Source organism: Scyliorhinus torazame, chromosome 2 (assembly GCF_047496885.1).
Source record: "Scyliorhinus torazame isolate Kashiwa2021f chromosome 2, sScyTor2.1, whole genome shotgun sequence".
Classification (NCBI taxonomy): Eukaryota; Metazoa; Chordata; class Chondrichthyes; order Carcharhiniformes; family Scyliorhinidae; genus Scyliorhinus; species Scyliorhinus torazame.
The window spans coordinates 12,413,063-12,438,059 of NC_092708.1; the positions used below are offsets into that span (position 1 = coordinate 12,413,063).

The following is a 24,997-nucleotide window of genomic DNA, read 5'->3' on the forward strand; positions in this document are numbered from 1 at the left end:
GGGGAGGGGGAGCAGCCCCAAGTCGTGGTCCACATTGGCACTAACGACATAGGTAGGAAAGGGGACAAGGATGTCAGGCAGGCTTTCAGGGAGCTAGGATGGAAGCTCAGAACTAGAACAAACAGAGTTGTTATCTCTGGGTTGTTGCCCGTGCCACGTGATAGTGAGATGAGGAATAGGGAGAGGGAGCAATTAAACACGTGGCTACAGGGATGGTGCAGGCGGGAGGAATTCAGATTTCTGGATAACTGGGGCTCTTTCTGGGGAAGGTGGGACCTCTACAGACAGGATGGTCTACATCTGAACCTGAGGGACACAAATATCCTGGGAGGGAGATTTGTTAGTGCTCTTTGGGGGGGTTTAAACTAATGCAGCAGGGGCATCGGAACCTGGATTGTAGTTTTAGGGTAAGGGAGAATGAGAGTATAGAGGTCAAGAGCACAGATTTGACATCGCAGGAGGGGGCCAGTGTTTAGGTAGGTGGTTTGAAGTGTGTCTACTTCAATGCCAGGCGTATACGAAATAAGGTAGGGGCACTGGCAACATGGGTTGGTACCTGGGACTTCGATGTTGTGGCCATTTCGGAGACATGGATAGAGCAGGGACAGGAATGGATGTTGCAGGTTCCGGGGTTTAGGTGTTTCAGTAAGCTCAGAGAAGGAGGCAAAAGAGGGGGAGGTGTGGCGCTGCTAGTCAAGAGCAGTATTACGGTGGCGGAGAGGATGCTAGATGGGGACTCATCTTCCGAGGTAGTATGGGCTGAGGTTAGAAACAGGAAAGGAGAGGTCACCCTGTTGGGAGTCTTCTATAGGCCTCCAAATAGTTCTAGGGATGTAGAGGAAAGGATGGCGAGGATGATCCTGGATAAGAGCGAAAGTAACAGGGTAGTTATTTTGGGAGACTTTAACTTTCCAAATATTGACTGGAAAAGATATACTTTGAGTACATTAGATGGGTCGTTTTTTGTACAGTGTGTGCAGGAGGGTTTCCTGACACAATATGTTGACAGGCCAACAAGAGGCGAGGCCACGTTGGATTTGGTTTTTGGTAATGAACCAGGCCAGGTGTTGGATTTGGAGGTAGGAGAGCACTTTGGGGACAGTGACCACAATTCGGTGACGTTTACGTTAATGATGGAAAGGGATAAGTATACACCGCAGGGCAAGAGTTATAGCTGGGGGAAGTGCAATTATGATGCCATTAGACGTGACTTGGGGGGGATAAGGTGGAGAAGTAGGCTGCAAGTGTTGGGCACACTGGATAAGTGGAGCTTGTTCAAGGATCAGCTACTGCGTGTTCTTGATAAGTATGTACCGGTCAGGCAGGGAGGAAGGTGCCGAGCGAGGGAACCGTGGTTTACCAAAGAAGTGGAATCTCTTGTTAAGAGGAAGAAGGAGGCCTATGTGAAGATGAGGTGTGAAGTTTCAGTTGGGGCGATGGATAGTTACTAGGTAGCGAGGAAGGATCTAAAGAGAGAGCTAAGACAAGCAAGGAGGGGACATGAGAAGTATTTGGCAGGTAGGATCAAGGAAAACCCAAAAGCTTTCTATAGGTATGTCAGGAATAAGCAAATGACTAGGGAAAGAGTAGGACGAGTCAAGGACAGGGATGGGAAGTTGTGTGTGGAGTCTGAAGAGATAGGCGAGATACTAAATGAATATTTTTCGTCAGTATTCACTCAGGAAAAAGATAATGTTGTGGAGGAGAATGCTGAGACCCAGGATAATAGAATAGATGGCACTGAGGTACGTAGGGAAGAGGTGTTGGCAATTCTGGACAGGCTGAAAATAGATAAGTCCCCGGGTCCTGATGGGATTTATCCTAGGATTCTCTGGGAGGCCAGGGAAGAGATTGCTGGACTTTTGGCTTTGATTTTTATGTCATCATTGGCTACAGGAATAGTGCCAGAGGACTGGAGGATAGCAAATGTGGTCCCTTTGTTCAAAAAGGGGAGCAGAGACAACCCCGGCAACTATAGACCGGTGAGCCTCACGTCTGTAGTGGGTAAAGTCTTGGAGGGGATTATAAGAGACAAGATTTATACTCATCTAGATAGGAATAATATGATCAGGGATAGTCAGCATGGCTTTGTGAAGGGTAGGTCATGCCTCACAAACCTTATCGAGTTCTTTGAGAAGGTGACTGAACAGGTAGACGAGGGTAGAGCAGTTGATGTGGTGTATATGGATTTCAGCAAAGCGTTTGATAAGGTTCCCCACGGTAGGCTATTGCAGAAAATACGGAGGCTGGGGATTGAGGGTGATTTAGAGATGTGGATCAGAAATTGGCTAGCTGAAAGAAGACAGAGGGTGGTGGTTGATGGGAAATGTTCAGAATGGAGTTCAGTTACAAGTGGAGTACCACAAGGATCTGTTCTGGGGCCGTTGCTGTTTGTCATTTTTATCAATGACCTAGAGGAAGGCACAGAAGGGTGGGTGAGTAAATTTGCAGACAATACTAAAGTCGGTGGTGTTGTCGACAGTGTGGAAGGATGTAGCAGGTTACAGAGGGATATAGATAAGCTGCAGAGCTGGGCTGAGAGGTGGCAAATGGAGTTTAATGTAGAGAAGTGTGAGGTGATTCACTTTGGAAGGAATAACAGGAATGCGGAATATTTGGCTAATGGTAAAGTTCTTGGAAGTGTGGATGAGCAGAGGGATTAGTTGTCCATGTACATAGATCCCTGAAAGTTGCCACCCAGGTTGATAGGGTTGTGAAGAAGGCCTATGGAGTGTTGGCCTTTATTGGTAGAGGGATTGAGTTCCGGAGTCAGGAGGTCATGTTGCAGCTGTACAGAACTCTGGTACGGCCGCATTTGGAGTATTGCGTACAGTTCTGGTCACCGCATTATAGGAAGGACGTGGAGGCTTTGGAGCGGGTGCAGAGGAGATTTACCAGGATGTTGCCTAGTATGGAGGGAACATCTTATGAGGAAAGGCTGATGGACTTGAGGTTGTTTTCGTTGGAGAGAAGAAGGTTAAGAGGAGACTTAATAGAGGCATACAAAATGATCAGGGGGTTAGATAGGGTGGACAGTGAGAGCCTTCTCCCGCGGATGGAAATGGCTGGCACGAGGGGACATAGCTTTAAACTGAGGGGTAATAGATATAGGACAGAGGTCAGAGGTAGGTGTGAGGTCAGAGGTACGCAAAGAGTAGTGAGGCCGTGGAATGCCCTACCTGCTACAGTAGTGAACTCGCCAACATTGAGGGCATTTAAAAGTTTATTGGATAAACATATGGATGATAATGGCATAGTGTAGGTTAGATTTCGGTGCAACATCGTGGGCCGAAGGGCCTGTACTGCGCTGTATCGTTCTATGTTCTATCTCCCATCCTCTCGATCCCTGCTCTGTGTCATCTCCGACACCCTCCAAACCGATGATTATCGCAGATTGGGGACCAGATCGATGCTCCCTCTGCTCCCGCATGTTTCCTCCATTGCCCCAGACTCTCAGGGCTGCCACCACCACGGGGCTGGTGGAGGAGCGTGCCGGCGGGAACGGCAGTGGTGCCGTTACCAATGCCCCCAAACTCGTGCCCTTACATGATGCCGCCTCTACTTGCTCCCACATCGACCCCTCCCCCCCTCCCCCACTTCCTAATCATGGCTATATTTGCCACCCAATAGTAATTGCTAAAGTTCGGCAGCGCCAGCTCGCCCTCACCCCCCCCCCCCCTCACTCACCCCCCCCCCCGCGGCTCGCTCACCCATACAAAGCCCGAGAACACCTTGTTTACCCGTTTAAAAAAGGCCGGTGAATATAGATGGGGAGACACTGAAAAACAAACAGGAATCTCAGGAGGACCATCATCACTCCCAGCCAGTGATAGTGAGAGCATGTCCCACCTTCGGAATCTTCCTTCATTTGACCAGTCGGGTCAAATTTAGCTTATGTAGCCGTTCCCATTCCCGTGCTACCTGGATGCATAGATACCGAAAGCTTTCCCCTACCACTCTAAACGGCAGCTCCTCCAACCGCCTCTCCCTGCCTGGATCGCGAACATCTCACTTTTCCCCACGTTCAATCTATAACCCGAAAACCAGCCAAGTCCCCCCAGAATCCTCAAAATTTCTCCCATCCCTTCTAGTGGGTCAGAAACATATAGGAGCAGGTCATCTGTGTATAGCGAGACTGTGTTCCACCCCTCCCCACACCAGTCCCTTCCAGCCCCTTGAGGCTCTCAACGCAATTGCCAGCGGCTCTACGGCCAGCGCGAACAGCAGTGAGGGGAGGGGGCATCCCTGCCTCGTCCCCCGATGCAGCCTAAAATACCCGAACACTTGCCACGGGCGCCTTACACAGCAGCCTAACCCAGTCGATGAAGCCCCGCCCAAATCCAAACTTCCCCAGCACCTCCCACAGCTAGGTCAATTCCACCCAGCCTTCTCTGCGTCCATTGCGACCACCACCTCTACGTCCCTACCCTCTGGGGGCATCATGATCACATTCAACAGCCTTCTAACGTTGGCCGCCAATTGTCTGCCCTTAACAAATCCCGTCTGGTCCTCCCCAATCACGTCCAGAACACAGTCTTCAATCCTTGAGGACAAGATCTTAGCCAACAGTTTGGCATCTACATTTGGTAGGGAGATCGGTCTGTAGTACCCGCATAGCTCCGGGTCCTTATCCTGTTTCAGGATCAATGAGATAGTGGCCTGTGACATCATCGGGGAAGCCCCCCTCACTCCCTTGCCTCATGAAATGTCCTCTTCAGCAGTGACCCCAGTATAAGAACATAAGAACGAGGAGCAGGAGTCGGCCATCTGGCCCCTCGAGCCTGCTCCGCCATTCAATGAGATCATGGCTGATCTTTTGTGGACTCAGCTCCACTTTCCGGCCCGAACACCATAACCCTTAATCCCTTTATTCTTCAAAAAACTATCTATCTTTATCTTAAAAACATTTAATGAAGGAGCCTCTACTGCTTCACTGGGCAAGGAATTCCATAGATTCACAACCCTTTGGGTGAAGAAGTTCCTCCTAAACTCAGTCCTAAATCTACTTCCCCTTATTTTGAGGCTATGCCCCCTAGTTTTGCTTTCACCCGCCAGTGGAAACAACCTGCCCGCATCTATCCTATCTATTCCCTTCATAACCTTATATGTTTCTTTAAGATCCCCGCCGCTCATCCTTCTAAATTCCAACGAGTACAGTCCCAGTCTACTCAACCTCTCCTCGTAATCCAACCCCTTCACCTCTGGGATTAACCTCGTGAATCTCCTCTGCACACCCTCCAGTGTCAGTACGTCCTTTCTCAAGTAAGGAGACTGCACTGTAAATTCTATGAAAACAAAAATGAAAACTGAACACAATACTCCAGGTGTGGCCTCACTAACACCTTATACAATTGCAGCATAACCTCCCTAGTCTTAAATTCCATCCCTCTAGCAATGAAGGACAAAATTCCATTTGCCTTCTTAATCACCTGTTGCACCTGTAAACCAACGTTTTGCGATTCATGCACTAGCACACCCAGGTCTCTCTGCACAGCAGCATGTTTTAATATTTTATCATTTAAATAATAATCCTTTTTGCTGTTATTCCTACCAAAATGGATAACCTCACATTTGTCAACATTGTATTCCATCTGCCAGACCCTAGCCCATTCACTTAGCCTATCCAAATCCCTCTGCAGACTTCCAGTATCCTCTGCACTTTTTGCGTTACCACTTATCTTAGTGTCGTCTGCAAACTTGGACACATTGCCCTTGGTCCCCAACTCCAAATCATCTATGTAAATTGTGAACAGTTGTGGGCCCAACACTGATCCCTGAGGGACACCACTAGCTACTGATTGCCAACCAGAGAAACATCCATTAATCCCCACTCTTTGCTTTCTATTAATTAACCAATCCTCTATCCATGCTACTACTTTCCCCTTAATGCCATGCATCTTTATCTTATGCAACAACCTTTTGTGTGGCACCTTGTCAAAGGCTTTCTGGAAATCCAGATATACCACATCCATTGGCTTCCCGTTATCTACCGCACTGTTAATGTCCTCAAAAAATTCCACTAAATTAGTTAGGCACGACCTGCCCTTTATGAACCCATGCTGCGTCTGCCCAATGGGACAATTTCCATCCAGATGCCTCGCTATTTCTTCCTTGATGATAGATTCCAGCATCTTCCCTACTACCGAAGTTAAGCTCACTGGCCTATAATTACATGCTTTCTGCCTTCCTCCTTTTTTAAACAGTGGTGTCATGTTTGCTAATTTCCAATCCGCCGGGACCACCGCAGAGTCTACTGAATTTTGGTAAATTATCACTAGTGCATTTGCAATTTCCCTAGCCATCTCTTTTAGCACTCTGGGATGCATTCCATCAGGGCCAGGAGACTTGTCTACCTTTAGCCCCATTAGCTTGCCCATCACTACCTCCTTGGTGATAACAATCCTCCCAAGGTCCTCACCTGTCACAGCCTCATTTCCATCAGTCACTGGCATGTTATTTGTGTCTTCCACTGTGAAGACCGACCCAAAAAACCTGTTCAGTTCCTCAGCCATTTCCTCATCTCCCATTATTAAATCTCCCTTCTCATCCTCTAAAGGACCAATATTTACCTTAGCCACTCGTCTTTGTTTTATGTATTTGTAGAAATTTTAACTATCTGTTTTTATATTCTGAGCAAGTTTACTCTCATAATCTATCTTACTCTTCTTTCTAGCTTTTTTAGTAGCTTTCTGTTGCCCCCTAAAGATTTCCCAGTCCTCTAGTCTCCCACTGATCTTTACTACTTTGTATGTTTTTTCCTTCAATTTGATACTCTCCCTTATTTCCTTAGATATCCACGGTCGATTTTCCCTCTTTTTACCGTCCTTCCTTTTTGTTGGTATAAACCTTTGCTGAGCACTGTGAAAAATCACTTGGAAGGTTCTCCACTGTTCCTCAACTGCTTCACCATAAAGCCTTTGCTCCCAGTCTACCTTAGCTAGTTCTTCTCTCATCCCATTGTAATCTCCTTTGTTTAAGCACAAAACACTAGTGCTTGATTTTACCTTCTCACCCTCCATCTGTATTTTAAATTCCACCATATTGTGATCGCTCCTTCCGAGAGGATCCCTAACTATGAGATCCTGAATCAATCCTGTCTCATTACACAGGACCAGATCTAGGACCGCTTGTTCCCTCATAGGTTCCATTACATACTGTTCTAGGAAACTATCGTGGATACATTCTATAAACTCCTCCTCAAGGCTGCCTTGACCGACCTGGTTAAACCAATCGACATGTAGATTAAAATCCCCCATGATAACTGCTGTACCATTTCTACATGCATCAGTTATGTCTTTGTTTATTGCCTGCCCCACCATAATGTTATTATTTGGTGGCCTATAGATTACTCCTATCAGTGACTTTTTCGCCTTACTATTCCTGATTTCCACCCAAATGGATTCAACCTTATCCTCTATAGCACCGATGTCATCCCTTACTGTTGCCCGGATGTCATCCTTAAATAACAGAGCTACACCACCTCCCTTACCATCCACTCTGTCCTTCCGAATAGTTTGATACCCTCGGATATTTAACTCCCAGTCGTGACCATACTTTAACCATGTTTCAGTAATGGCCACTAAATCATAGTCATTCACGATGATTTGCGCCAGCAACTCATTTACCTTATTCCGAATACTACAAGCATTCAGGTAAAGTACACTTGTGTTGGCTTTTTTACCTCTGTTCTGAATCTTAACACCTCGATCAGTAACCTCTCCTAAGTTATATTTCCTCTTAACCTTTCTCCTAATTTTCCTTGTCGTCGAACCCATATCTTCATGTAACAACCTGCCGCGTCGCTTACCATTAATGTTTTCACTTCCCGTTTTATTCCTTTTAGTATTCCTGGTCCTATTCACTGAGCTCCCCTCAGTCACTGTACCTTGTAATGTCGCCCTTTTTGATTTTTGACTATGGCTTCTCTGCCTTACAGTTTCCCCCTTACTGCCTTTTATTTCTGTCCCTGTTTTACTACCTTCCAACTTCCTGCATCGGTTCCCATCCCCCTGCCACATTAGTTTAAACTCTCCCCAACAGCTCTAGCAAACCCACCCTCCCCCCCCCCCCCCAAGACATCGGTTCCAGTTCTGCCCAGGTGCAGACCGTCCGGTTTGTACTGGTCCCACCTCCCCCAGAACCGGTTCCAATGCCCCAGGAATTTGAATCCCTCCCTCTTGCACCATCTCTCGAGCCACGCATTCATCCTCTCTATCCTGACATTCCTACTCTGACTAGCTCGTGGCACTGGTAGCAATCCTGAGATTACTACCTTTGAGGTCCTACTTTTTAGTTTAACTCCTAACTCCCTAAATTCAGCTTGTAGGACCTCGTCCCGTTTTTTACCTATATCGTTGGTGCCTATGTGCACCACGACAGCTGGCTGTTCACCCTCACCCCCCCTCCCCTCCCCCAGAATGTCCTGCAGCCGCTCCGAGACATCCTCGACCCTTGCACCAGGGAGGCAACATACCATCCTGGAGTCTCGATTGCGTCCGCAGAACCGCCTGTCTATTCCCCTTACAATTGAGTCCCCTATCACTATAGCCCTGCCATTCTTCTTCCTGCCCAGCTGCGCAGCAGAGCCAGCCACGGTGCCATGAACCTGGCTGCTGCTGCCTTCCCCTGGTGAGCCATCTCCCTCAACAGTATCCAAAGCGGTATATCTGTTTTGCAGGGAGATGACCGCAGAGGACACCTGCACTGCCTTCCTACTCTTGCTCTGTCTTTTTGTCACCCATTTTCTATCTCCCTCAGTACCTTTCACCTGCAGTGTGACCAACTCGCTAAACGTGCTATCCACGACGTCCTCAGCATCGCGGATGCTCCAAAGTGAGTCCATCCGCAGCTCCAGAGCCGTCAATCGGTCTAACAGGAGCTGCAACTGGACACACTTCTTGCACGTGAAGGAGCCAGGGACAGTGGACGTGTCCCTGAGCTCCCACATCGCACACGAGGAGCATGACACGGGTCTGAGATCTCCTGCCATGTCTTAAACCTTCGGTTAACTTCAACAATTACAATTTCCCCAGAAAAATTAAACAAATAAATAAACAACGAAGAAAAAGAAAAAAATATACCAATGAAAAGAAAAAGAAAACAGAAAAACTACTTACCAGTCACTTACCAGGGATTAAAAAAAGCACTTTCTCCCCACCTAGATTCAAATTCCCAAACTCACTCTTGGTTCTGTCTCACTGTGGCTGTGTCTTCTCTGACTCACTGGGAGAACTAACTGGGAGTGAGTTTACAAGTTGCTCTTTTTAAACTGTCCTGAATTGACTCCCCTCCCCCACCTGCTTTTAGATCAAGGTAGATTTAAGTGACTGACACTTAACTGCCAACCAGTTATGTGAGTGGGTGGGGCAGCCCTTGTTAACCTACACTGCACAATTCTAGCTTAATTTAAATTAATTTAAACTCCTGAAATTTAAAAGGAGCTGCCTTACTGATTTAATTCAATTCCCACCAAGATTCAAATTCCCAAACTCACTCTTGGTTCTGTCTCACTCTGGCTGTGTCTTCTCTGGCTCACTGGGAGAACTGGGAGTATCCCAGAGAACTTTTTATAAAACTCCACTGGGTACCCGTCCAGCCCCGGGGCTTTGCCCGACTGCATGGCCTTCAGTCCATCTGCTATTTCTTCAATCCCAATTGGGGCTCCCAGCCCTTCTACCAACCCCCCATCCACCTTCGGGAACCTCAGCCCCCCTAAGAATTGCCTCATCCCTTCCGGCCCAGTTGGGGGTTCTGACTCATATAGCCTGCTACAAAACTCCTTGAGCGCCCTGTTAATAGAATTTACAGTGCAGAAGGAGGCCGTTCGGCCCATCGAGTCTGCACCGGCCCTTACAAAGATCACCCTACTCAAGCCCACGCATCTACTCTATCCCCGTAACCCTGCAACCCCCACTTAAACTTTTAGGACACTCAGAACAATTTAGCATGGCCAATCCACCTAACCCGCACATCTTTGTACTGTGGGAGGAAACCGGAGCACCCGGAGGAAACCCACGCACACACGGGGACTACTTGCAGACACTGCACAGACAGTGACCCAGCCGGTAATTGAATTCGGGACCCTGGAGCTGTGAAGCAATTGTGCTAACCACTATGCTACTGTGTTAACCGCTGCTGAATCCCCGATCAAGTTCCCGTCTCTGTCCTTCACTTTCCCAATCTTGCTGGCTGCCTCCCTCTTTTTGAGCTGCTGTGCAAGCATTCTGCTGGCCTTCTCTCCATACTCAAATATCGCCCCCCCTTGCCATCCTCAGCTGCTCCACCGCCTTCCCTGTAGTTAACAAGCCAAACTCCGCCTGTAGCCACCGTTGTTCCCTTAAAAGACTCTGGGGTCTCCGCATACCTCCTGTCGACCTGAAGTATTTCCCCGATCAGTCGATCCGTCTCTGCTCTATCTACCTTCTCCCTGTGAACCCGTATCGAAATCAGCTCCCCTCTAACCACCGCCTTCAGCGCCTCCCAGCCCATTGCAGCCGAGACTTCCCCCGTGTCATTAACTTTCAGGTAGTTCTGGATACATTTCCTCACCCGCCCGCACACCTCCTCATCCACTAACAGTCCAACATCCAGGCCACCCTCCTTGCTCACCTGTAGGTCAACCCAGTGCGGGGCATGATCCGAGACCGTGATCGCTGAATACTCAGTGTCCACTACCCCCGTCAATAAAGCCCTGTTCAAGATGAAAAAGTCGATCCGGGAGTACACTTTATGTACGTGTGAGTAGAAAGAGAACTCCTTCACTCTCGGCCGCCCAACCCTCCATGCGTCCACTCCCCCCATCTGCTCCATAAAGCCCTTTAGCTCCTTTGCCATTGCTGGCACCCTGCCTGGCCTTGTGCTCGACCGGTCTAGCCTTGGGTCAATGACTGTGTTGACGGGACCCCACATGACCAACTTATGCAAGTCCTTATGCAAGTTCCCCAACATCCTCCTTATGAACTCCACATCATCCCAATTTGGCGCGTAAACATTCCCGACTATCACCGGCAGCACTTCCAGCTTCCCACTAACCGTGATGTAACGGCCTCCCACATCCGCAACTATTCTTCCCGCCTCGAATGACACTTGCTTATTAACCAGGATTGTGACCCCTCTAGTCTTAGAGTCCAGCCCCGAGTGAAATACCTGCACGACCCATCCCTTCCTTAATCTAATATCTTATCGGTTACCCTAAGATGCATCTCCTGTAATATTGCCACGTCCGCCTTCAATCCCCTCAAATGCGCGAACACGCGTGCCCTCTTAACTGGCCCATTGAGCCCTCTAACATTCCATGTGATCAGCCCCCCTCACCTCCGCCAATCAGCCATCACCTTTCTTAGGCCAGTCTCCAGCTCGCGCCCCACGCACCCGCAGGTCCGCCGTCAGGCAGCCTCCGTCCCCGACCTCCCTTTTGTCCCCCAGCAACAGTCCCTCCCCCATCAGCAGAGCAATTCCCCACCCCTCACGACCCCAATAACAGCACAGTAAAAATAGTCCCCTTCAACAAGCATAACATCTGCTCACCCCCCACTGCGCTTCCGTGAGCCAGCCCGCCCAGCTAGCTTGGTAGCCCCCGCCCATGGCGGCAAACATTTTCCCACCTGTTGTTCCCCCCCCTCCCTCTCTCAGACACACATATGCAAAAGACAACATGCCCCGCCCAGTTAACCGAAAAGAAACAAAAAGAAGAGAAAGACCCCACATCGAAAGTTCACATCTCCGTCCCCCACTGATACAAATGCTAACTTTAACTTACAAAAATATGCGGCAGCTCCAGGATCAATACAGAAGGCATTACAAATATAGTCCAAAAACAAAAACATTTTTAATGTGAACACTACAGCAAAGTTCAAATACCTCAGTCCGCTGCCAGCCCTTTCCTTCTGGCAAAGTCCATCGCTTCCTCGGGCGACTCAAAATAGAAATGTTGCTCCTCATAGGTGACCCAAAGACGGGCCGGATCCAGCAGTCCGAACTTCACCTTCTTCTTAAAAAGGGTTGACTTTACTTGGTTGAACCCCGCTCTTCTCCTGGCCACGTCCGCGCTCAGGTCTTGGTATATATGCAGGATGCTGTTCTCCCACTTACAGCTCCGTGCCTGCCTGGCCCACTGTAAAATACGCTCCTTATCCAGGTACCTGTGCAATCTCACCACCATCGCCCTCGGGGGGTCGCCTACACTCGGCTTCTTCTCTAGTGCTCTGTGCGCCCTGTCCACCTCCAAGGGTCGGGTGAACGTCCCATCCCCCATTTGCTTCTCGAGCATACCCGCTATAAATGCCCCTGCATCCGCTCCTTCGGACCCCTCCGGGAGACCAACGATCCTCAAGTTCTGCCGGCGGGACCTATTCTCTAGATCCTCCACCTTCTCCAGGAGCCTTTTCTGCTGGTCTCTCAGCATCCCCAACTCCACCTCCATTGCTGTTTGGTGTTCCTCGTGCTCGGTCAGTGCCTTCTCCACTTTCTGGATCGCCCGATCTTGAGCACCAAGCTTTGTTCCAGCTGAGCAATCGATTCCCTAATCGGGTCCAAGCATTCCTGTTTCTGCTTGGTGAAGCCCTCTTGAATAAACTTGACCAGCTGCTCCATCGACCGCTGGGTCGTCGAGCCAGGACTCCGGTCATCCGCCATGCTTTTACCCGCTGCAGCTTCAACCCAGGCCTTCTCTGTTCGCCTATTTCTTCCTTTGTGAGCACTCCTGGTCCACCTATCCATGTGCTGGTGTGGGACTCCTCCTTACGGTTGCGTCCACTATCAATTTTCCAAGTAAACTCCAAGAAAAAATCGGGGAAAAGGTCCAAAGGTCCGACCCGAGCGGGAGCCACCAAGTGTGCGACCTATATGGCAGCCACTGGCAGTCGATCCTTATCTTTTTTAAGTAACAGGGAAATCGATGCCTGCCCCCAAGTTTGTGGTAACACCCCCTTCCCTATCTCCTCCTCAAACATCCCCACCATCAGGGGTACCAGCTTATCTTTGAACTTTTTATAATATTCCACCGGAAACCCATCCGGCCCTGCCACCGTCCCCGACTGCATCCTCCCAATCGCATCCTTTATCTCCAGCTCCACTATCGCCCCCTCTAATGTAGCCCTGTCCCCCTCCCCTAACCTCGGGTACTCCAGTCCATCTAGAAATTCCTGCATCCCCCGGCCTCCCCCAGGTGGCTCTGACCTGTACAATCTCTCATAGAATTCCTTAAAGACCTTGTTAATCTGATCTGGAGCTACCACCAACTTCCCTGCCCTGCCCCGCACCTGGACAATTTCCCTTGCCGCAGCCTCCCTACGGAGCTGACCAGCCAACATACTGCCCTGCCTTCTGTCCATGCTTGTCAACTGCACCCCTTGCTCGCTTCAATTGGCGTGCCACCTTCCTGGTAGATAGTCGGTCAAAGCTCACCTGGAGTTCCTTCCTCTTTTCCAAATGCGCTGGGTCCCTATCTTCTGCAGAACTCCTGTCTACATCCAGCATCTCATCTATTACCCTCTGACGTTCCAACCTCCCCTCTTTGTCTAGCCTAGCCTTGAACGAGATCACCTCGCCCCTCATCACCGCCTTTAAAGCCTCCCAGACAACTGCCTTCAACACCTCACCCTGCATTTAAAACCTACATATTCCTCGATTACTTTTTCAATTTTGTCACACAACTCTCGGTCCCCCAACAGTCCCACATCTAACTTCCACCCTGGTCTCTGTACCATCCCCTTCTCCAGTACCATATCCACCCAATGTGGAGCATGATCTGATATTGCAATTGCCGAGTTATCCGACCCTTTACCCCCAGCTAATAGCGCATTCCCCACCATGAAAATGTCAATCTGCGAGTATACCTTATGGACCGCTGAGAAAAACGAGTACTCCCGCTCCCTCGGGTGCAGAAACCTCCAAGAGTCCACCCCAGCCAGCGCCTTCACCTCCCCCCGATCAGCGAGCGTCGCTGTGACCTGTCCAATCTTGGCTCCTACACCAAGTTCCAGTCCCCCCCCCCCCCCCCCCCCCACTATCAGTTTGTGTGTGTAAGGCTGCCCTGTATAAGAGACCATTTCTACCCAGCTCGTCTCAGAGTAACATTTGAGAGAAAAGACTATTTATTCGACGTGCCAGGAGAGACAAACACTTTTGTTGAAAGACACAAGTTAGATGTGTTGTAATTGGGTTTGGGCTAAGTTGAGGGGCATGTTGCATTGTTAATTGTTGGGGTTTCATGTTGGTTCTCGGTTTTTTTCTTGTTCTTGTTGGGGTTGAGTTCTTATAGTTCGTGATTAGAATTGGGGTTTTACCCAATGTGGGGTTCTGTTCATTGTGTTAATATGTAGCATCCTTTTGGTGAGCAAGTTAAATGGGGTTTTGGTGTTTTCTTGTTTATTTTATTTTTCTCTTTCTCCAGTTGGGAGCCTCCCTGCCAACTAAGGAGTTAGCTAACAAAAGCAGTTTCTCTGTAGCTCATTATAGAACATAGAACATAGAACAGTACAGCACAGAACAGGCCCTTCGGCCCTCGATGTTGTGTCGAGCATTGTCCGAAACCAAGATCAAGCTATCCCACTCCCTGTCATTCTGGTGTGCTCCATGTGCCTATCCAATAACCGCTTGAAAGTTCCTAAAGTGACCAACTCCACTATCACAGCAGGAAGTCCAATCCACACCCTGACCACTCTCTGAGTAAAGAACCTACCTTGGACATCCCTCCTATATCTCCCACCCTGAACCTTATAGTTATGGCCCCTTGTCACAGCGACATCCACCCGAGGAAATAGTCTCTGAACGTCCACTCTCTCTATCCCCCTCATTATCTTATAAACCTCTATTAAGTCCCCTCTCATCCTCCTCCGCTCCAACTGGATATCGATCAAAGACCCAACAACCAATTACTTAGTTCAAGTTCAATAATACTTTAGTTACACACAAGATTAACTTATACATGCAACATAAACACTACGAGCTAAATTAGACCTATCACTATGACAAATGTACTTAACTTCAGGCACCCGGCTTAGGTCAGAGGAACAGTGGCCTTTGTTCATATCTGGGTCTATCGGGTCTGGAGAAGTAACTGCTGCTCAGCTGGGCTCATCCGTCTGGTAGCAGGCGTTGAACTTGAACTTGCTTCTGATCGTGGTGCTGCGATTGGAGGTAGACGTTGCCGGAGCACCAGGTCCAAGAGAGGCCGAATGCATGGCAGTGTCTCTCTTTATCCTTGGGGGGTTTTGGGCAGTCCTTAGGTTTGGACCCAATAATTCGGCAGACTTCGATTACTGCCTTTGATATACAGCTGCAACATGATTTGCCAATTCTTATACTCAATGCCCCGGCCAATGAAGGCAAGCATGCCGTATGCCTTCTTGGCTACCTTCTCCACCTGTGTTGCCCCTTTCACTAAAGGGGCGGGTGCCTTGATGGCTGGGCGTGTCCTAAGCGGTCATTGACCTTGCTGTTAATGCTTCCTGAGTAAAGGGAGTGGCGCCGATGTGTCTGGGATTGTATCGGTTACCTGAGTATCAGTCCTTTGTCTTAGGGAAATGGGTCATGAGAATGCAAATCAGCTGGGGGTTTCGATACTGTCTGGCTCTATGCTTGGATTGGATTGGATTGGATTTGTTTATTGTCACGTGTACCGAGGTACAGTGAAAAGTATTTTTCTGCGAGCAGCTCAACAGATCATTAAGTACATGAGAAGAAAAGGGAATAAAAGAAAATACATAATAGGGCAACACAACATATACAATGTAACTACATAAGCACTGGCATCGGATGAAGCATACAGGGTGTAGTGTTAATGAAATCAGTCCATAAGAGGGTCATTTAGGAGTCTGGTAACAGTGGGGAAGAAGCTGTTTTTGAGTCTGTTTGTGCGTGTTCTCAGACTTCTGTATCTCCTGCCCGATGGAAGAAGCTGGAAGAGTGAGTAAGCCGGGTGGGAGGGATCTTTGATTATACTGCCCGCTTTCCCCAGGCAGCGGGAGGTGTAGATGGACTCAATGGATGGGAGGCAGGTTCGTGTGATGGACTGGGCGGTGTTCACGACTCTCTGAAGTTTCTTGCGGTCCTGGGCCGAGCAGTTGCCATACCAGGCTGTGATGCAGCCCGACAGGATGCTTTCTATGGTGCATCTGTAAAAGTTGGTAAGAGTCAATGTGGACATGCCGAATTTCCTTAGTTTCCTGAGGAAGTATAGGCTCTGTTGTGCTTTCTTGGTGGTAGCGTCGATGTGGGTGGACCAGGACAGATTTTTGCAGATGTGCACCCCTAGGAATTTGAAACTGCTAACCATCTCCACCTCGGCCCCGTTGATGCTGACAGGGGCGTGTACAGTACTTTGCTTCCTGAAGTCAATCACCAGCTCTTACAAATATACATTTAGGCTGGGAGCCTGCCTGAATCTTGTATTGGCCATATTTCCCTTGAGTCTTTGCAAATGTCCATGTTTCTTTGTAAGTGGCCACCCCAGGTGGCTACAGGGTGGGGAGAGACCTCCAATTTGTTTGGTCACTTGGAACGTTAGGTCTTTGAATGGCCCAGTGAAAAGATCGAGGGCATTCGCTCAGCTCAAGAGTTTAAACTCTGATGTGCTGTTTTTGCAAGAGACCAATTTGGGTCAGAAATCAAACCAGGCTGCGCAAGGGGTGTCTGGGGACGGATTTTCATTTGGGCTTTGAAGTCAGGGCTAGGGGTACGGCGATTTGTATTCAGAAAAGGGTTCGGTTTTCTGCCTCTATAATTACAGCTGGCCCCAGTGGTCGATATGCTGTTGTCTCTGGCTCCCTGCTGGGTACTCCAGTTGTCATGGTCAACATTTACGCCCCCAACTGGGACTATATGAATTTCATTATCTCCCTCCCCAATTCAGACTCGTATCAGCTTATTTTTGGTGGGGACCTGAATTATGTCTTGAACCCTAGATTGGATCCTTCCGAGTCCAGATATCTTGCTCCATCTAGGATGACCAGGGCTTTGTCGTCTTGGGCTTACTCTGGACAAATGCATGGTCCCAGAGTCACAACACAAGTGAATTAACCAATAATTCTTATAAAAATACCCAAAATCTTTGGCCCCTGGTTGCCAATATTTACAGTCACCAGGTTTGTAATTATTCCCACGATTAGTGTTTATTTATAACAAGAACTATAATGAAACATAGGTCATCACAGTAGCACAGAGGTTAGCACTGTTGCTTCACAGCGCCATGGTCCCAGGTTCGATTCCCGGCTTGGGTCACTGACTGTGTGGAGTCTGCACGTTCTCCCCATGTCTGCGTGGGTTTCCTCCGGGTGCTCCGGTTTCCTCCCACAAGTCCCGGAAGAGTGACTCACCTGATGAAGGAGCTACACTCCAATAGCTAGTGATTCCAAATATACCTGTTGGACTTTAACCTAATGTTGTAAGACTTCTTACTGTACCCACCCCAGTCCAACGCCAGCTTCTACACATCACAGCTACAACATTGGCATCTACCCACCAATGTGGAAAGTTGCCAAGGAACAGGACAAATGCAACCCAGCCAATTACCCCCCTATCAGTCTACTCTCCATCATTGGCAAAGTGATGGAAGGAGTCATCAACAGTGATATCAAGCAGCACTTACTCAGCAATAACCTGCTCACGGACGCTCAGTTTGGGTTCCGCCGGGTCACTCAGCTCCTGACCTCATTACAGCCTTGGTTCAAACATGGACAACAGAGCTGAATGCCAGAGGTGAGGTGAGAGTGACTGCCCTCGACATCGAGGCAGCATTTGACCGAGTGTGGCATCAAGGAGCCCGAGCTAAACTGGAGTCAATGGGAATCAGGGAGAAAACTCCCCGCTGGCTGGAGTCATACCCGGCACAAAGGAAGATGGTTGTGTTGGTTGGAGGTCAATCATCTCAGCTCCAGGACATCACTGCAGGAGTTCCTCAGGGTCGTGTCCTAGGCCCAACCATCTTCAGCTGCTTCATCAATGACCTCCCTTCCATCATAAGGTCAGAAGTGGGGATGTTTGCGGGTGACTGCACAATGTTCAGCACCATTCGCGACTCCTCAGATAAAGAAACAGTCCATGTCGAAATGCAGCAAGACCCGGACAATATCCAGGCTTGGGTTGACAAGTGGCAAGTTATATTCGTACCACACAAGTTCCAGGCAATGACCATTTCCTACAAGAGAGGATCTAACCATCGCCCCGCGACATTCAATGGCATTACCATCGCTGAATCCCCCACAATCAACATCCTGGGGGTTACCATTGATCAGAAACTGAACTGGACCCAGCCACATTAATACTGTGGCTACCAGGGCAGGTCAAAGGCTAGGAATCCTATGCGAGTAACTCACCTCCTGACCCCAAAGCCTGTCCACCATCTACAAGGCACAAGTCAGGAGTGTGATGGAATACTCTCCACTTGCCTGGATGAGTGCAGCTCCAACAACACTCAAGAAGCTCAACACCATCCAGGACAAAGCAGCCCCACTTGATTTCTCCCCCTTCCACAAACATTCAAACCCTCTACAACTGATGAACAGTAGCAGCCGTGCGTACCATCTACAAGATGCACTGCAGTAACTCACCAAGTTTCCTTAGACAGCACCTTCCAAACCCACGACCACTACCATCTAGAAGGACAAGGGCAGCAGATACCGGGGAACCCCACCACTTGGCGGTTCCCCTCCAAGCCACTCACCACCCTGACTGGGAAATATATCACCGTTCCTTCACTGTCGCTGGGGCAACAGCCTGGAACTCCCTCCCTAACAACACAGTGGGTGAACCTACACCTCAAGGACTGCAGCGGTTCAAGAAGGCAGCTCACCACCACCTTCTCAAGGGCAACTAGGGATGGGCAATGAATGATGGCCTCACCAGCAACACCAACATGCCATAAATGAATATTTTTATAATCACCCTCCCACCCAACTTGGTGTCATCTGCAAATTTGGAGATATTACTTTTTTTAAATAAATGTTAAGGGGCAATTTAGCGCGGCCAATCCACCTACCCTGCACATCTTTGGGTTGTGGGGGTGAAACCCATGCAAACACAGGGAGAATGTGCAAACTCCACACGGACAGTGACCCAGAGCCGGGATTGAACTGGGGACCTCGGTGCTGTGAGAAGCAGTGCTAATCACTGTGCCACCGAGCTGCCCTGAGATATTACATTTTGTTCCCTCATCTAAATCATTAATATATATTTTGAATAGCTGGGGCCTTGCTTTGAGCCCTGCGGTACCCCACTAGTCACTGCCTGCCAATCTGAAAATTACCCATTAATTCCTAGTTTGTTTCCTGTCTGCCGACCAATTTTCTATCCATCTCAACACAGAACCCCTAATCTCATGCACTTTAAATTTACACACTAATCTCTTATGCGGGACTTTGTCAAAAGCCTTCTGAAAGCCCAAATATGCCACATCCACTGGCTTCCCCTTGTCAACTGTACTGGTTACATCTTCAAAGAATTCAAGTAGATTTGTAATGCATGATTTCCCCTTAATAAATGTAAAAAGGGAGGTCTAATGCAGGTAGGGAATATACAGTGAATGGTAGAATCCTCAAGAGTATTGACAGTCGGCGAGATCTAGGTGTACAGGTCCACAGGTCACTGAAAGGGGCAACACAGGTGGAGAAGGTAATCAAGAAGGCATACGGCATGCTTGCCTTCATTGGCCGGGGCACTGAGTATAAGAATTGGCAAATCATGTTGCAGCTGTATAGAACCTTAGTTAGGCCACACTTGGAGTATAGTATTCAATTCTGGTCGCCACACTACCAGAAGGATGTGGAGGCTTTAGAGAGGGTGCAGAAGAGATTTACCAGGATGTTGCCTGGTATGGAGGGCATTAGCTATGAGGAGAGGTTGAATAAACTTGGTTGTTCTCACTGGAACGATGGAGGTTGAGGGGGCGACCTGAGAGAGGTCTACAAAATTATGAGGGGCATAGACAGAGTGGATAGTCAGAGGCTTTTTCCCAGGGTAGAGGGGTCAACTAATTGGGGGCATAGGTTTAAGGTGCGAGGGGTAAGGTTTAGAAGAGATGTACGAGACAAGTTTTTTTACACAGAGGGTAGTGGATGCCTGGAACTCGCTGCCGGAGGAATCATAGAATTTACAGTGCAGAAGGAGGCCATTCGGCCCATCGAGTCTGCACCAGCTCTTGGAAAGAGCACCCTACCCAAGCCCACACCTCCACCCAATCCCCATAACCCAGTAACCCCCCCCCCCCCCCCCCAGCACAAAGGGCAATTTTAGACACTAAGGGCAATTTATCATGGTTACCCACCGAACCTGCACATCTTTGGACTGTGGGAGGAAACCGGAGCACCCGGAGGAAACCCACGCACACACGGGGAGAACGTGCCGATTCTGCACAGGCAGTGACCCAAGCCGGGAATCGAACCTGGGACCCTGGAGCTGTGAAGCAAATGTGCTAACCACTGTGCTACAGTGCTGCCCTCTCAGGTGGTGGAAGCAGGGACGATAGTGACATTTAAGGGGCATTTTGACAAATACATGAATAGGATGGGAATAGAGCGATACGGACCCAGGAAGTGTAGAAGATTTTAGTTTAGACGGGCAACATGGTCGGCACAGGCTTGGAGGGCTGAACGGCCTGTTCCTGTGCTGTACTTTTCTTTGTTCTAAATCCATGCTGACATTGTCCTGTACTGTTTTCTAAGTGCTCTGCTACAAAATCTTTGATAATGGATTCTAGAATCTTTCCCAATACCAACGTCAGGTTTAGGTTTACTGGTCTATAACTCCATGTTTTCTCTCTGCCTCCCTTTTTACATTAGCCACCCTCCAATCTGCAGGAACTGTTCCAGAGTATACAGAATCCTGGAAGATGACCACCAATGCATCCACTATTTCTAGAGCTAATTTCTTAAGTGCTCTGGGATATAGATTATCAGGCCCTGGGGATTTATCAGCCTTCAATCTCAATTGCCCCAACACCATTTCTCTACTAATATTGATCTGCTTCAGTTCGTCCCTCTCACCTGTATTCCCCAGCATTTCTGTTTTCAAGCTCCTATCCCTCTCTTGACTAGCCCCTATTTGCAATAATCACCTCTTCCCACCTGCTGGTTTTGGACACAACATTTAAATCTTGGAAGATGAAGAGCCGGTACCACTTGCTTCTGTACTACAGCAACACGGTAGCACAGTGGTTAGCACTGTTCCTTCACAGCTCCAGGGTCCCAGGTTCGATTCCCGGCTTGGGTCACTGTCTGTGCGGAGTCTGCACGTTTTCCCTGTGTCTGCGTGGGTTTCCTCCGGGTGCTCCGGTTTCCTCCCACAAGTCCCGAAAGACGTGCTGTTAGGTGGATTGCACATTCTGAACTCTCTCCCTCTGTGTACCCGAACAGGCGCCGGAATGTGGCGACTAGGGGATTTTCACAGTAACTTCATTGCAGTGTTAATGTAAGCCTACTTGTGACAATGAAGATTATTATTATTATAATCTTCGCAATAGTTACCTCTTTAAATAGTCCCTGTTCTTTAGCAGGGTCATTGGTCTAGAAATATTGAGAGAGATTGTTACTCACTCAAAAGCCACCCACTGCATAGAATTAATAATTGCCCTTAGTGTTGGGTGGGGTTACTGGGTTATGGGGATAGGGTGGAGGTGTTGACCTTGGGTAGGGTGCTCTTTCCAAGAGCCGGTGCAGACTCGATGGGCCGAATGGCCTCCTACTGCACTGTAAATTCTATGAAATTGTAATGCTGGTCTGATTAACTTGGTTTGTGTTTGCTGTGCTGACTGTGTCCAGCCCTTTCGGGTTTCAGTTCAGATGTTTTATATATTATTTGCCATTGTGCTGCTTTGTTGCCTTGCCCCTGGCCTGTGTGCAGTTGATGGTCTGACTGAGGCTCCAGCAGGGGTCGCGGCCCAGGATGCACCGCGGCTGGGACAGGCCTCTATCTGCCCCTCGGACCGGAACCGGAAACTGCGCGGCAGGCGCGCCGCGGCCCGGAAGTGGTTGCGGCCTTGCTTCCGGCGGTAGAGCCTAGAGTGTGAGGCGAGGTCGAGAGATAGAGACAGAGAGCGCGGCACCATGATCCTGCTGGAGATCAACAACCGCATCGTGGAGGAGACGCTCAGCCTGAAGCTGGAGAACGCGCAGGCGGGGTAGAGACAGCGCGGGCGGGGCGGGGCGGGGGAGAGCGCGGGCGGGGCGCCCATTCCCGGGCGGGGCGCCCATTCCCGGGCGGGGCGCCCCCATCCCCCCCCCACCCCCCCCCCTCCCAGCACCCCACCCCCCCCCCTCCCAGCACCCCACCCCCCCCCTCCCAGCACCCCACCCCAACACCCCATTCCCCCCCCAACACCCCATTCCCCCCCCAACACCCCATTCCCCCCCCCCAACACCCCATTCCCCCCCCCCCAACACCCCATTCCCCCCCCAACACCCCATTCCCCCCCCCAACACCCCATTCCCCCCCCCCAACACCCCATTTCCCCCCCCAACACCCCATTTCCCCCCCCAACACCCCATTCCCCCCCCCAACACCCCATTCCCCCCCCCCAACACCCCATTTCCCCCCCAACACCCCATTCCCCCCCCCAACACCCCATTCCCCCCCCAACACCCCATTCCCCCCCCCCCAACACCCCATTCCCCCCCCCCAACACCCCATTCCCCCCCCCCCAACACCCCATTCCCCCCCCCCCAACACCCCATTCCCCCCCCCCCAACACCCCATTCCCCCCCCCCCAACACCCCATTCCCCCCCCCCCAACACCCCATTCCCCCCCCCCAACACCCCATTCCCCCCCCAACACCCCATTCCCCCCCCAACACCCCATTCCCCCCCCAACACCCCATTCCCCCCCCCAACACCCCATTCCCCCCCCCCAACACCCCATTCCCCCCCCAACACCCCATTCCCCCCCCCCAACACCCCATTCCCCCCCCCCAACACCCCATTCCCCCCCCCAACACCCCATTTCCCCCCCCAACACCCCATTTCCCCCCCCAACACCCCATTTCCCCCCCCAACACCCCATTCCCCCCCCCAACACCCCATTCCCCCCCCAACACCCCATTTCCCCCCCCAACACCCCATTCCCCCCCCCAACACCCCATTCCCCCCCCCAACACCCCATTTCCCCCCCCCCAACACCCCATTTCCCCCCCCCCAACACCCCATTTCCCCCCCCAACACCCCATTTCCCCCCCAACACCCCATTTCCCCCCCAACACCCCATTTCCCCCCCAACACCCCATTTCCCCCCCAACACCCCATTTCCCCCCCAACACCCCATTTCCCCCCCCCAACACCCCATTTCCCCCCCCCCAACACCCCATTTCCCCCCCCCCAACACCCCATTTCCCCCCCCCCAACACCCCATTTCCCCCCCCCCAACACCCCATTTCCCCCCCCCCAACACCCCATTTCCCCCCCCCCAACACCCCATTTCCCCCCCCAACACCCCATTTCCCCCCCCCAACACCCCATTTCCCCCCCCCCCAACACCCCATTCCCCCCCCCAACACCCCATTCCCCCCCCCCAACACCCCATTTCCCCCCCCCCAACACCCCTCCCCCCAACACCCCTCCCCCCAACACCCCTCCCCCCGACACCCCTCCCCCCGACACCCCTCCCCCGACACCCCTCCCCCCGACACCCCTCCCCTCCCCCCCCGACACCCCTCCCCCCCGACACCCCTCCCCTCCCCCCCGACACCCCTCCCCTCCCCCCCGACACCCCTCCCCTCCCCCCGACACCCCTCCCCTCCCCCCGACACCCCTCCCCTCCCCCCCGACACCCCTCCCCTCCCCCCCGACACCCCTCCCCTCCCCCCGACACCCCTCCCCTCCCCCCGACACCCCTCCCCTCCCCCCGACACCCCTCCCCTCCCCCCGACACCCCTCCCCTCCCCCCGACACCCCTCCCCTCCCCCCGACACCCCTCCCCTCCCCCGACACCCCTCCCCTCCCCCGACACCCCTCCCCTCCCCCCGACACCCCTCCCCTCCCCCCGACACCCCTCCCCTCCCCCGACACCCCTCCCCTCCCCCCGACACCCCTCCCCTCCCCCCGACACCCCCTCCCCTCCCCCCGACACCCCTCCCCTCCCCCCGACACCCCTCCCCTCCCCCCGACACCCCTCCCCTCCCCCCGACACCCCTCCCCTCCCCCCGACACCCCTCCCCTCCCCCCGACACCCCTCCCCTCCCCCCGACACCCCTCCCCTCCCCCGACACCCCTCCCCTCCCCCCGACACCCCTCCCCTCCCCCCGACACTCCTCCCCTCCCCCCGACACCCCTCCCCTCCCCCCGACACCCCTCCCCTCCCCCCGACACCCCTCCCCTCCCCCCGACACCCCTCCCCTCCCCCCGACACCCCTCCCCTCCCCCCGACACCCCTCCCCTCCCCCCGACACCCCTCCCCTCCCCCCGACACCCCTCCCCTCCCCCGACACCCCTTCCCTCCCCCCGACACCCCTCCCCTCCCCCCGACACCCCTCCCCTCCCCCCGACACCCCTCACCTCCCCCCGACACCCCTCCCCTCCCCCGACACCCCTCCCCTCCCCCCGACACCCCTCCCCTCCCCCCGACACCCCTCCCCTCCCCCCGACACTCCTCCCCTCCCCCCGACACCCCTCCCCTCCCCCCGACACCCCTCCCCTCCCCCCGACACCCCTCCCCTCCCCCCGACACCCCTCCCCTCCCCCCGACACCCCTCCCCTCCCCCCGACACCCCTCCCCTCCCCCGACACCCCTCCCCTCCCCCCGACACCCCTCCCCTCCCCCCGACACCCCTCCCCTCCCCCCGACACCCCTCCCCTCCCCCCGACACCCCTCCCCTCCCCCCGACACCCCTCCCCTCCCCCCGACACCCCTCCCCTCCCCCCGACACCCCTCCCCTCCCCCCGACACCCCTCCCCTCCCCCCGACACCCCTCCCCTCCCCCCGACACCCCTCCCCTCCCCCCGACACCCCTCCCCTCCCCCCGACACCCCTCCCCTCCCCCCGACACCCCTCCCCTCCCCCCGACACCCCTCCCCT

General features: G+C 52.0%; 1 protein-coding gene across 1 annotated transcript in view; it reads left to right on the forward strand.

The window, feature by feature from the left end:
- The first annotated feature begins 21,936 nt into the window (after positions 1-21,936).
- The window catches only part of arpc2 (actin related protein 2/3 complex, subunit 2), a 64,926-nt gene continuing 61,865 nt past the window's right edge, over positions 21,937-24,997 (forward strand). The window contains exon 1 of the mRNA XM_072468637.1: positions 21,937-22,111. Coding sequence (XP_072324738.1) covers positions 22,038-22,111 — 74 coding nt within the window. The 5' untranslated portion in view covers positions 21,937-22,037. The remainder of the gene's footprint in view (positions 22,112-24,997) is intronic.